We start from the raw sequence: 13266 nt of genomic DNA on the forward strand, positions 1-13266 counted from the left end.
ATACATATATAGTATATATACATATGTATATGCACACAGGAAGACATTCCAGAACCCAAAGACTGCATCAAGTCATGTCTCAGGACCTGGAAGAGGTTGATGAGAGACTGGGCCCAGATGTCCTTCTGATACCCTTGGGACAGGGCTGTGCAGTAGGCTGTATATGCCATGGTCACTGCTGTCCTTTCAAAGTCTTCTTTCTTGAGGATTCCAGGGTGACTGGCCAGGTTGGCTCTCAGCCAGTGGATGTCTGGGATGCACTTAGGAAGATGAGGGACAAATTCCTTTGGTTCTAAGGGGACTGGTTGAATAAACATTTTCCCAGAGGTTCTATGGTAAATACAAAGAAGGCAGAATTATAGTCCAGTAAACATGCTATTGGCCAAGGATATGTTTGACTTTCTCCAAAGCCAACAAGAGGAATCAATTGGAAAATCAGCAATGTGGTAACCTCCATGTCTTGACTCATCCTTTTTAAAGTTATCCTGAGACAAAAGCAGAAAAGAGCCCACAGGAGTGCTCCCAGTTCATCCACATCCTGTTATTTGAATATAGAAGCCATGCTAAGGCAGAGAGCATCCTTCTAGTGAAGGAGAGGACACCACCATGCCTGTCTATCCTAGTGCTAAAATACCATAGCATCGTTAGAGACTGGTGTGTTTCAAATAAAAACCAATTTCACATGATGGATTGTTTGACCTTTTCAAATGCTGAATTTTTCATTGTAAAAATGTTTTCTTGCTATCTATGCATTAGTTATATTAAATAATTACAAATTAATATTTAAAAATATATTAGCACACTAATAGATTTAAAAAAACAAATAGAAAAGTTCTAATATTACTCTGGGCAAGAAATTTTTTATTATTTAATTTCAATATAGTATATTTTGAAATACTGTTTACTATGTTACTGACAGAATGACATTAAGGTCTTACACAGTAGAAACAATGGCATGTCTAAGTACACACAGGACACACCTCAGTATTAGATCTTCTATTTTAGTATTCCTATTCAAAAATAAGAATTAAATGGAATATTTGTTAGAAGACTATATGTTAGGTAAATATTTCCATACATTAATATTCTAAAATTGTCTTCAAGTATGATTATTTTTTCTCTTTCCACACATGGCTTTCCAAATGCTTGATTTCCAGAGTATATCATTCTTAAGGAACATTTAGACTTGTTCATTTTTATCCACATTCTTAAGCAAATCCAAAAGTACCCATATCCTCTAGTCTTAATGTGCTTATCTAGAAGTAAAGTATTGCAAGTATTTTGAGCATCATTTAATTGATAGGTTTCTGAACAAGCATGCTTTTTTTCTGATGTAGGTATTAGCCTTAAAGCAATTAGATACTTGCTTCAGCATTTTGCTTACTTTGAAAAGATAGATCTTTCATTGACATGTAAGGAGTAAGGCTCAAACTATTAAAGACATTCAGAATATTGAATGTATACTATTTTTATTTCAAGGTTGTGGCCGATATGCTGGTGGACAAGGTTACAATAGCATTGGGCACTTCTGTGGAGGATGGGCTGGGAACTGTGGTGACGGTGGAATAGGAGGAAGCACTTGGTATCTTGTATGTGATCGCTGTAGAGAAAAATACCTCCGTGAGAAGCAGGCTGCTGCCAGGGAGAAGGTATTTTTATTCCGTTCAGGCTATATTAATGATATAGAGATAATTTCTAAGAATCTATTTATAATCATATTACATTAGTTCCATATTGTTAATATTAAGAATAAGCTTATATAACAAAAATACAGAACAAATTTAATATTTGCTGGTCCACTGTTTTTAATTTTAAAATAAGCTGTATCCTTGGGTATACATGCTTTATTTACCAATGTCTGCATTGTCATTCTTTTTTTATATTTTATTTATTTTTTATTTTATTTTATGTGTATGTGTGTATTGCCTGCATTGTCTTTGGATAGGACTCCTAGTGTAAACCTCACCCACCATGGATCGGGGACCATTGTCAAAGAGGGAGTGGAAAAAGTGTAAGGGTTGGTACATGAAGTTTTCAGGCCTCTGGGAACTTGCTCATGTGAACTTGAAACAATGGCATCAGAATGCACAAGACCCATCACAACTCAATCAGACAAAAACAGTATTACGGACAGTTGTTAGCTGCCATGTGGGTGCTGGGATTCAAACCCAGGTCTTCTGTAAGAACAGCCGGTATTCTTAACCGCTGAGCCATCTCTCCAGCCCTGCATTGTCATTCTTTATTATTAATTGTCTGTTTCTCTACATACATACATAAATTTCACTTATTTTTTGACTCTTTTGTTTCCCTACTCTTTTTCTCCTATCTTTTCCTTAATACCTAATTATATCATGGGACTTTGGAAACTTAAGATCATTCCTACTAGGGACAAACCAAAGCAAAGAATTATTCTGAAGCTCCCTTTACCCTTCTCCCCATTACTGAGTTTATTGTTGTTAGTTTCAATAATCACTATTGCTGTTTTACAATAATTCTACAGGTTTTCAGTGATTTTTTTTACTAGAATTCACCATACGTACCTTAAGAAATTAATTTTTTAAAATATTAGCAGGAAACAATTGCTTCATTTCTCTCTTTGCCAGGTCAAACAATCTAGAAGAAAACCAATGCAAGTAAAGACTCCTCGTGCCTTGCCCACCATGGAAGCACACCAGGTGATCAAAGCCAATGCCCTCTTCCTGCTGTCCCTGAGCAGTGCAGCAGAACCAAGCATCTTATGCTACCATCCTACAAAGCCATTCCAGTCACAGCTGCCCATTGTGAAGGAAGGCATTTCTGAAGACCTTCCTGTAAAAATGCCTTGTCTCTATCTACAGACGTTAGCTAGGTAATAAGACTGTTGCTTTTAATTGCCTTTGGACTTATAGCTTCTAATGATCGATTAATATAAGGTAGCCCACAATTTGCTATGTAAAGAAACCTCCAGGAGTTTACTTTCTCCATTTCCTTGGCCTGCATGACTGAGAGTAGGGTACACATTTTATGCTACTGAGTACTTTGTCAATTTGTATTGTTACTATTAACACAAAATATGTTTTAATAAGACTTAACTTTTTTTATTCTCTAGTAGTTACTTTAGTCGGTTAATAGTGTAAAATGAAGTGGAACAAAATGAACGTTTCCTTTAGAAGTCTTTTTATTAAGTTATTTTTCATATTTAAACAAATACCAGCTGGTTATCAAAGATGCTGAGATGAATATAATAAAATCCTGGCTTCTGTACTCATGCTGACGGAAGGACAGATGTGTTAGTAGCATCTTTATAGTGTCATCTTAGAACTCTAATTGAGGTGTGTATAGCATATTAATAGAACTGACAAAATGTAAGGTGAGGAGTACTTGAGTTGTCCTGAGCAAACACAGCCAAAGGATCTGATGCAAACTTGATTCTTAAAGGATTGATAAATAGAAATTCATCAGGCAGGTAATGCAAAAGAAGCAACTTCTGACAAAGTAGAGAGAAATGAAATTTCATTATACAGTTGAAGAATCCTATGCTTTGTTAAAGCATTAGCTACTAGGAGAAAAGTGAATTGCTTGAAACACTGATCCAGCTAACATGGGGTGCTTATAACTCATGCCAAGGCTGGATTTTATCTATAAGAAGAGGCACTGATGGAAGAATTTTAAACAGGGAAATATGCAACCTGGTTTGCAGTGAAAAGATCACATTGTGGAATATGGGAACACAGAAATTGGACAAATTCACTTAACTGCAAATGGAGAGATGCCTGTTCATGATAAAGTTTTTCTTTACTGGAATTGAATTATGCAGCCTGCACTTTCACACATATGGTAACACTTTCATATTCCAAAGTTAGATTTTTTTTTTCCACTTTTTTCCACTGGCTGATAAATGAAGATATCTTCTTACTGCCTGCTGTCACGACTTACCAGTCTATCATTCCGTTGGAAACATAATTGTGTGGTTTTCAATAATGTTTGTACTTATAATTGAAATTGGGCAGATAAAAAAAGAAACTGAAATGTTCAAGACCAGGCAGAAATCATCAGGCATGCCAAATGCAAACATATCTTTAGTTTCAGTTATACTACTATGTGCACTTATGTTTGCAACATTTGTTCCAGTTTGGAAAAGAATGAATCAAGTTTGGACTGGTGAAATGACTTAGTGGGTAAAGGTGCTTGCCACCAAGCCTGGCATGACTTGAGTTCAATCCCTAGGACCCCATGGTAGGAGAGAACCGGCTCCTGCTAGTTGTCCTTTGATCTCAGTATGCACTGTGGTATGTAGCCCCCCCCTCCACACACACACAATAAATAAATGTAATAAAAAATAAGAATGAATCCAGTTATTAAACATGGGAGGAAACTGTGCTAAATAACATAATTATGTGCTTATATTTTTGGCTTTCCGGAGAATGGATGCTCCCTAATAAATGGGACATTTCACATTTATAATTTTCAAATTTGATGTGCATATAACCCCACCCAAAAAGTGACTGACTGTTTCAGTAGTCTGTGCAAGAAATGACACAAACCTGCACCATAGCAGTGATGATAGGGAATGAGAAGAGGGAATGGTGTAAGACATGTGACTAGAGATGACTGAGATGCCTGCTCCAGCACAGATATTCTAGCCTAGGCACCTAGATAGCATGATCATTCACCAAGCCCTGGAAGATGGAAATGTTCTCAAAAGAAAAGATTAGTTTGGGATTGTAAATGTTTGTGGTGCCTGCAAAGTGATGTCAGATTTTATTTCTACCTGTCTACATCTGTGATTATTTTAATACTAAACATTTACTTGTAGATTTGCCTGTGCTACTTTGCCTTTTACTAAAGAGATTGAAAGTGGAGAAGATCTATATTACCATCATACTCTTAAGTTCTTGGGTTTGATTTAATGCAGGCACCATCATGAAAATTTTGTGGGCTATCAAGATGACAACTTATTCCAGGATGAAATGAGATATCTGCGTTCTACATCTGTCCCTGCCCCGTACATATCAGTAACTCCTGATGCAAGTCCCAATGTATTTGAAGAGCCAGAAAGCAATATGAAGTCTATGCCACCAAGGTATTTTAGTTCTGTCTTTTGAATGACCAGTGTTTGGTGGAAGACTTTGAGCTGTGAAAGAATGTTTCTGAAGTTGTTTAATACAACTTTGTATCTCAGGAGAGACACTGAGTCAGCTCTGCTAACTATTGGAATGATCTGAAGCAGCATGTATATATGAACAGAGTTCTTAATGGAAGAGACAGACTATTTGAATAGAAAATATTGACTAGTAATATAATTAATAAAAGTACATTATATGATAATATATATCATTTAGTGCCACATTTAGTCAGAGGAGAGAAAGTTGACTTGGAGGCAGCACATAGACGCGTGGGAGAAATGTTACAGAGCACAAATCTTAATTAAGCTTCTAGAATCATTGCTGACAATATCTTTCTCATTTAGTTATGGTAGGTGTCAAACAACCAGCCTCTTGAAATGTAAGTAAAGGCAGGTATGTGCAATGCACAAGACAATTGAACACCACTGAAACTTTGAGACAAAAAATGTGACAAAAATGCAAGAACTGTACGGCATCAGTTAAGAAGCTGATAAACTTAGTCATAGATTTCAGCTAGATGTGTGGAATTTGTGTACATTGGCAATAATTATGAAAAAAAAGATGAATAAAGGAGATATTTTGTAGGGAAAAAAAATCAGTGTCATGAAACTGGATAATGAGAAAGGTAAATTTAAGATGGAATCAAGATGTCAGGCACAAGTAACTGAGTATGATAGCACTGGAAAGAAAGCTCTCTGCTGAAGAGAGAAAGAACATACTGATTAAGATATTTCACTGTTTTATACCACGTAGTTAAAACAGTAAACTACAATAATACTTTAAAACATATTTGGGGGCTGGAGAGATGGCTCAGCGGTTAAGAGCACTGACTGCTCTTGCAGATGACCTGGGTTCGATTCCCAGCACCCACATGGTGGCTACAAACTATCCTTAACTCCAGTTCCAGGGGAATCTGAAGGCCTCTTCTGACCTCTGCAGCATTGGACGACACGGGTGCACTCACATACATGTAGGCAATACATTCATACACATAAAAATGAAAATAATAAAATTTTTAAAAAGCATAATTGAACTAACATATCCAGATAAATATTTTTCCATCAAAAATTCTTGCAGCTTTTCCTGTCATCTGTGTGGATTACTTGCCAGAGTTTTTTGGAGCTGCTTTTGACAATTTTCTCCAAGGAGTAAAATACTTCTTTTATATCTTTAAAGGTGTCTCTAAGTATCTCTAAAGATGGAAGCAACAAAAAAGAGCTAGGAACCATTTTCAGACTAGTCTGCTAAGTGTGATTCAGTGGGCTATTACTACCTTCTAGGTTTAAAGTAATATAGTATGAACTTACTGGAGTTAGTGAGATAAAGCTGTAGCAGAGTTTCCAATCCCAAATACCCAATCAATGTTTAAATTTTTTTTCTTATTAGAAAAATTAAAGACTACTATAGCTGGGCATGGTGGCACATGCCTTTAGTCCCAGCACTCAGGAGGCACAGGAAGGAGGATCTCTGTGAGCTCAAGGCCAGCCTGGTCTACATAGTGAGTTCCAGGCCAGCTGGGGCTAAAGGAAGACCCTGTCTAAAAAAAGACCAAAAAAAAAATTAAAGATTACTATAAATCCTTACATACCCTAATGTAACTGCAGGAAACAGGAAAGTGGAAGGGAACCAGGGAGGTAAAGGGAAAGAAGGAACCCAAGAGAGAAGAATAGGACACAGTTGTTACTAAGGGATAAATGTATAAAAGGGGAGGTAGTTAAATGGAAGGGGGAGAAGGAGGACTATACAAGGAACTATGGGAATAAAGGGGAAGAAGAAGCTCAAGAGAGGTGGGACCATAGCAGACAGAAAGTATCAAGGGAGAAGTGCCGTAAATGGGGAAACTTTAAATAGGGAGGGCAGGGAGGGAGGATAAGACTGAGCGAGAAAGAGGAGAGATAAATAGTGCCTAGCTAGTATAAAAACCCAAAGGGAATCATAATAGTCCAAAAACCTACCGAAAAATTACACATACAATATCCCTACATGAGTCCGTGAGTATAGCTGAAGACTATATAACAAGCCCAAGAGACTCCCAAAATTACACAGGCCATTGCTACAGTCCTTGATTGCCTCCCAGAACTATGGTAAGACCATATTGCTAAAGACAGGACACACTCTGGACACAGGATTTGGAGCAATGGAACTGGAACTGACTGGAAGCCACCTCCCATGAAGGCTAGCTCTCATACCTTTGGAAAGTACTATGCAAGCTGCTAAGGGAGGAGATCAATCAGTGGTCCAACCCCAGCTTCAAGCTTTAAAAAATCACATCAGTGACCAGCACAGCAAATGACATTGGTGCAGTAGTGGCATTTTTGTCTTGGGAGTAATCAACAGCTACCTAATTGGACTAAAATTAGCCCACTCAATGGAAGGAAACTAGCTAATATATTTAAAAAAAAAAAAAGGAGGAAATTATTAGTCCAAAAATCTACTGAAAAATTATACATACATTATCCCTACATGAGTCCATGAGTATAGCTGAAGACTACATAAAAAGAAACAGTGCCAGACAGAAGAAACCTTCCTTTGAGTAGGCTGTCACATCCCTAGAAAATGTAATTTCTTACTCTGTGCAAAATATGTATCTCAAGAGACATAGATAATTACAGAATTCCACAACTGGTCACACACAGATTGTGACTTGCCCAAGCCTAAGTGGCACATCTAGTATGCAACCTCTACACCTAAGGCTCATGGAATATAGAACAAGGATGAAGAGAATACTAACACATCTTTTTAATTCTCATCAATGAAGCTCCTTCATGAAACAGGGCCAGGAATGCAAACGGTCACAAATGGCCAAAACACAGAGAACAAGAGTCTACACAGTCTGGGCCCTTGGACAGATCTATATTAAAATCCACCCACCCAGGGCTCAGAGACCATTGGGGAAGAGGAGGTGGAAAGATTGTAAGAGCCAGGGAGAAAGTATATAACAATACAGAAATAGTCCTAAAGGCTCCTGGGACTCTTCTCATATGAACTTACAGCAATGATGTCAGCATGCATAACACCCATGCAAACTCAATCAGACAAAAACCCAGCACAGAACTGTGAAAATGAACAGCAGGCCCCAATCTTAGTTGAAGAATTATTGGCATTTGATTACTGCTGGGTGAGGAAGAGCTGATCTTCTTGAAGGGAGGGACTCTAGATACTAGACCTCAGTGGATGAACTTGTACTGAGGGACATCTGGAGGCCTTACATAATAGGGCTTAACACAAATGATAAAATGTATGAACTTCAGTGTGGGGGTGGTATGGGAGGGTGCCAAAAGGGAAGGGGATATAAAGATGATTTTCTTTATGAAATACACAAAAATTCAATAAAAATTTTAAGAAAATTCAAGACTAAATAGTCGCCAGCTTTATGCAAGTTGCCACAAATTTCCAAAAGTACTGGCCATGAGAGGAAGACAATACTGAGAAGCTAAATAATCTTCCAGGTTAGCGAAAAGTAGAAAGGAAAAGCGTATAATAGGCAAAGGTCAAGTAGTCTCTTCCAGTGTTAAAATCCTAGTATCTGCCATCTCTACAATCGCAAGCTGCTTGCTGATAGGTCTTCAAGGATGCTACCACAGAATAATCTCTGCTTTACAGTATTAAATAAAATCTCAGATTACCTCTGGGAAAAGATTAAAACAGGTAACAAGTATGGTTGGAAAAAAAAGTTCAAGGAAATCCACAGTACATTACCACAGAAAGCTGGGAAACTAAGTAGAGCTGCCCTCTGAAGCATTAATAGAATGAAAATTACTGATGGAAAAACCCAGTCTAAAAGAAAATTCATCTTAGAAAAGAAGGAAATTCCTGTTAGTACTCTATGGTAGAAAAAGATGATTATGGTGTAATTTTAATAACAAAAGCTCAAATTAGATAAAAAACAGAGTGAAGTAAAGATAAATTATGGAGCTAAAAGAACAGACCAAGCACTAAATCAACAGTTATAAAACTAAGAAATTAATTTAAAATGTGTAGAGCAGTAGTTAAATTACAGATATAAAGGGAAATTTTACAATATTCATAATGAGAAAAAAGTCAAAAATAAAACAGTAGTAAATTAGAGTAGGAATCTTTTATAAGTAAGAAATATTAATTACTGAAACCCTGAAAATCAACAAAAAATATAGGAATTTTTCAAGCATTTGAGCAAGGAAAACAAGTCACCTTGCAAAAGGAAAGCTAGGCAGGATTCAGACGTGGTATCATGACTTTGAATGGAAAAAAGTATCTGAAAATCCAAAAGAAGAGTTGCCTTAGAAGTTTTACCTAATATCATTTTTTGTTTTCTCTAACTGAGTTAGTTTGGCTGACATCCTAGTGTTTAAAAGGCAAGATTGCTCAAAACAGCCCCTACAAGAAATTTTGTGGCCCAAATGGGCATCCTTCCTTCATTTTACACTTATCTTTCTTGTGTTGCTTGAATTTTTTCATGAGCATTATCATTTTTATTAGAACAAATCATCTTTTTTAAATTGTGAAGTGAAAATTTTAATAAAATAGCCCATGAAAAGTGAACATGACCAGATGTGGTAGCACATGCCTGTAATCCCAGAACTTGGGAGATGGAAGTTGGAGAAGCAAAAATTCATGGTCCTTCTCCATTGCATAGTGCATTCAAGCCTAGCCTGAGCTACAATGAGAGCCAGTTTGAAAAGAAGGAAAGAAAAGGTGGGAGGAACAGAACAAATAATGATTATATAAGTAACATATATATATGTAAATAATGAATTATGTTAATGGCTACTCACTCTTAACCCAAAAAGCCCAAATTGACATCCAGACATCTTTACAGCATTCTGTTTTTGTACAACAGTTGTACCCGAAACAAGAGTGTGCGTCGTCTCCAAAGGGTGTAAATCAAGGAGTTAGCCACCTTAGAAAGTACGTAAGATTTACAGGGAGCCTAAGATTTTACACCCGGCTTGCATAATGAAATGAAACAACTTCCACACCCTTGGTGAGGAAAAATTTCCAATTTGAAGTGAAGGGACAAGGAAAAAAAAAATTTAAAAAACAGAAAGGGAATGACTTGAAATCAGAAATGTAAAGTATTTTGCTTTTCCATAAAAGCCTCAGTAAAGGAAATTATCCAGCTATCTCAGTTATCTTTTCAATGTTTTAATGATGAAAATCAAGTTCTTACATAGAATGTAAGTATAATGACAAAAGTCAATTTCCTCTATTATACTTATAGACGTGTGAGCTTTAGGCAGCACTTTTTTACAAGCGTGAGAAACTTAATAATATGCTCAGGTATCCAAAGGAAAAAAGAATGCTTCACTTTCTTTTCTGTTAGGATTCTTTATTTAGGAATGTACCCATTTTATTTTCTAGTTGTTGTATTTAGGATTATGCCTTCCTGTTTTTCCTGAATATCTTTACACTTTGAATTTCATCCTAGTGCTTTTGATTCTAAAAAGAAATTAGAACATTTTGTACCTTTTCTTCTTTTTCACTTAAAAAGCAAGGGAATTAAGAAATTCACAAGTTTGTTTTTTGTTTTTGGTCTTTTTGAGACAGAGTCTTCCTGTAGCCCCAGCTGTCCTGGAACTCAAGGCTGCCTTTGAACAGAGCTCCGCCTGCCTCTGCCTCCAGAGTGCTGGGATTAAAGGCGTGCACCACCACGCCCGGCAAGAAATTCACAAGTTTGTTTTTTATTTTTGGTCTTTTTGAGACAGAGTCTTCCTGTAGCCCCAGCTGTCCGGGAACGCAGGGCTGCCCTATAACAGATCTCCGCCTGCCTCTGCCTCCAGAGTGCTGGGATTAAAGGCGTGCACCACCACGCCCGGCAAGAAATTCACAAGTTTGTTTTTTTTTTTTTGTTTTTGGTCTTTTTGAGACAGAGTCTTCCTGTAGCCCCAGCTGTCCTGGAACTCAAGGCTGGCCTTGAACAGAGCTCCGCCTGCCTCTGCCTCCAGAGTGCTGGGATTAAAGGCGTGCGCCACCACGCCCGGCAAGAAATTCACAAGTTTTAAGATACAGTTCCAAGATCAATCAGAATATTTTGTTGGAAAAGATCACATTCATTTTAAATGGATTATTAAGTTAGCTTTGAATTTGTTTCCCCATGTGAAATTTATATTCCAATAATGACTCGCTATTATAAAATGCATATTGTTTCATGTCGTTTACTTTTTCTCCTAAGTTCTTACTTGTGTTCTTGTTCTGTCTGTAGTTTGGAAACTAGTCCCATAACTGATACTGATTTGGCCAAGAGAACCGTCTTCCAAAGGTCATACTCAGTTGTTGCTTCTGAGTATGATAAACAACATTCCATTTTACCTGCTCGTGTTAAAGCCATCCCTAGAAGAAGAGTTAACAGTGGAGACACTGGTAAGTATTAAGATAAAAAGGTGATTGAGGTCAGGCTGCCAAAAATAACAAGAACCTTGTTTTTTACCTGACACAGATAAAACTGTGTCCCAATGAGAAGAGCATCAGTGTTTAGTCAATAAACTTCTTTTAGTAAGAATAATAAGTCAATCAGTCAGTGTTTAGTCAATAAACTGACCTATTCAATGTTACTTGTTAGGTATCTAAGTAAGTATTGCTAATAGTCTTTCCTCCACTAAGTTTCAAGAACCAGCAGGCCCATTAGCTTACACATCACTATTACTTCTCACCACCCACAAGCTTATGTCTTACAGCTACCATTGCTCTAAGTAGATATAAAAATTGGGCAGTATGAATAATTCAGGGGATTTGTTTGTTTTTTACTTTTTTTTTTTTGAGACAGGGTCTCCCTATATCCTCAGCTGGCCTCGAACTCCATATGTAGACCAGGCTGGCCTCGATCTCACAGAGATCTAGCCTGCCTCTGCCTCTAGAGTGCTGTGGTTAAAGACATGCACCGTCATGCCTGGCTTAGTATTTTTGGTGGGTTTTTTTTTTTTTTTTTTGAGTTACATAACCTAATCTAATTGCAATCAATGTTTATTTCTTTTTTATTTTTTGTTTTTGAGACACTCTCCCTATATTGTTCAGGCTTGCCTCAAACTTTAGCTTTCTTGCCTCAACTTTCTAAGCCTCCCTCCTCCCCTTGGATTGCAGGAGCAAGGAACCACACTAATTTATATGTGTTAATATTTAAAGTCACCAAGAAAAATACTGTTGAGCACTATTCAACAATTTGTAGATTCATTCAACAAGTATTTAGTGTTTATATTGAGACACTTCCTTAGTTTCATTTCCTTTTACTGTAATGAAAATGCCTTGACAAAAACAACTTAAGGGAGAAAAGATTTATTTGGCTCACAATTCAGCTAATTACATTGCATCCCCATTGCATAGGACTGCTCAGTTTGCTTTCTCCTTTTCATTCAGTCCGGAGCCCAGCCCATGAAAACAATGCTGCCCACTTTCAGGGTGGATCTTTCCACCTCAGTTAACTCAATTAAGAAAGTCCCTCAAAGGCATGCCCACCTCCCAACCTAATCTAGACAATTCTTCATTGAGACTCCCTTCCCCAGTGACTCTAGATAATGTCAAGTTGACATCTAAAAGTAACCATCACAGACATTTTTGTTATTAATCAGTTTTTTAGAAAATGATAAAGATGATATATAAAAATCACTTAGCTCTTATCAAAATGTTTTAAAAAGTATGACCTTTGGATTTAGCCCTTTATTTAAAACCTACCTATTCAACAATAATATCTGTGTAACTCTAAGAAAGTAAGATATTTAATCAATCTGAATCTTGGTTTGTTTTTCACTATAAGTTGAAATATTTCTTTGTTTCATATGCAAAAACAAAAGGCTTTAAACTGAATAAGCTAGACATTTTCAATATTAAATATATTAATCTATTAATCATGTGATATTTATGAAAATCACTAATTTTTTTTTTTTTAAGAAGTTGGGTCTTCCCTCTTGAGACATCCATCACCTGAGCTTTCCAGGCTAATCTCAGCCCACAGCTCTCTTTCCAAAGGAGAACGAAATTTCCAGTGGCCAGTTTTAGCTTTTGTTATACAGCATCATGATCTAGAAGGTCTTGAAATAGCAATGAAACAGGCCTTAAGGAAATCTGCTTGTCGAGTATTTGCTATGGAGGTATGATTATATTAATAATAAAGTTATGATTTATGTATTATTCAAATGCATGATAATTCTATTTAATGATGCCTTTTTAAATTGTATCCAAATTAAAACCA

The 13266-nt window shown here is 36.8% G+C and overlaps 1 protein-coding gene across 1 annotated transcript in view; it reads left to right on the forward strand.

The window, feature by feature from the left end:
* Positions 1-13266, forward strand: part of Mycbp2 (MYC binding protein 2) — a 343026-nt gene that overhangs the window by 269361 nt on the left and 60399 nt on the right. Inside the window, 5 exon segments of the mRNA XM_029558112.1 lie at positions 1480-1649; positions 2604-2848; positions 4895-5062; positions 11287-11444; positions 12969-13165. Of these exon segments, the coding sequence (XP_029413972.1) occupies positions 1480-1649; positions 2604-2848; positions 4895-5062; positions 11287-11444; positions 12969-13165 (938 nt within the window).

Source organism: Nannospalax galili, unplaced genomic scaffold (genome assembly GCF_000622305.1).
Source record: "Nannospalax galili isolate Female #2095 unplaced genomic scaffold, S.galili_v1.0 scaffold408, whole genome shotgun sequence".
In the NCBI taxonomy this organism is placed as follows: Eukaryota; Metazoa; Chordata; class Mammalia; order Rodentia; family Spalacidae; genus Nannospalax; species Nannospalax galili.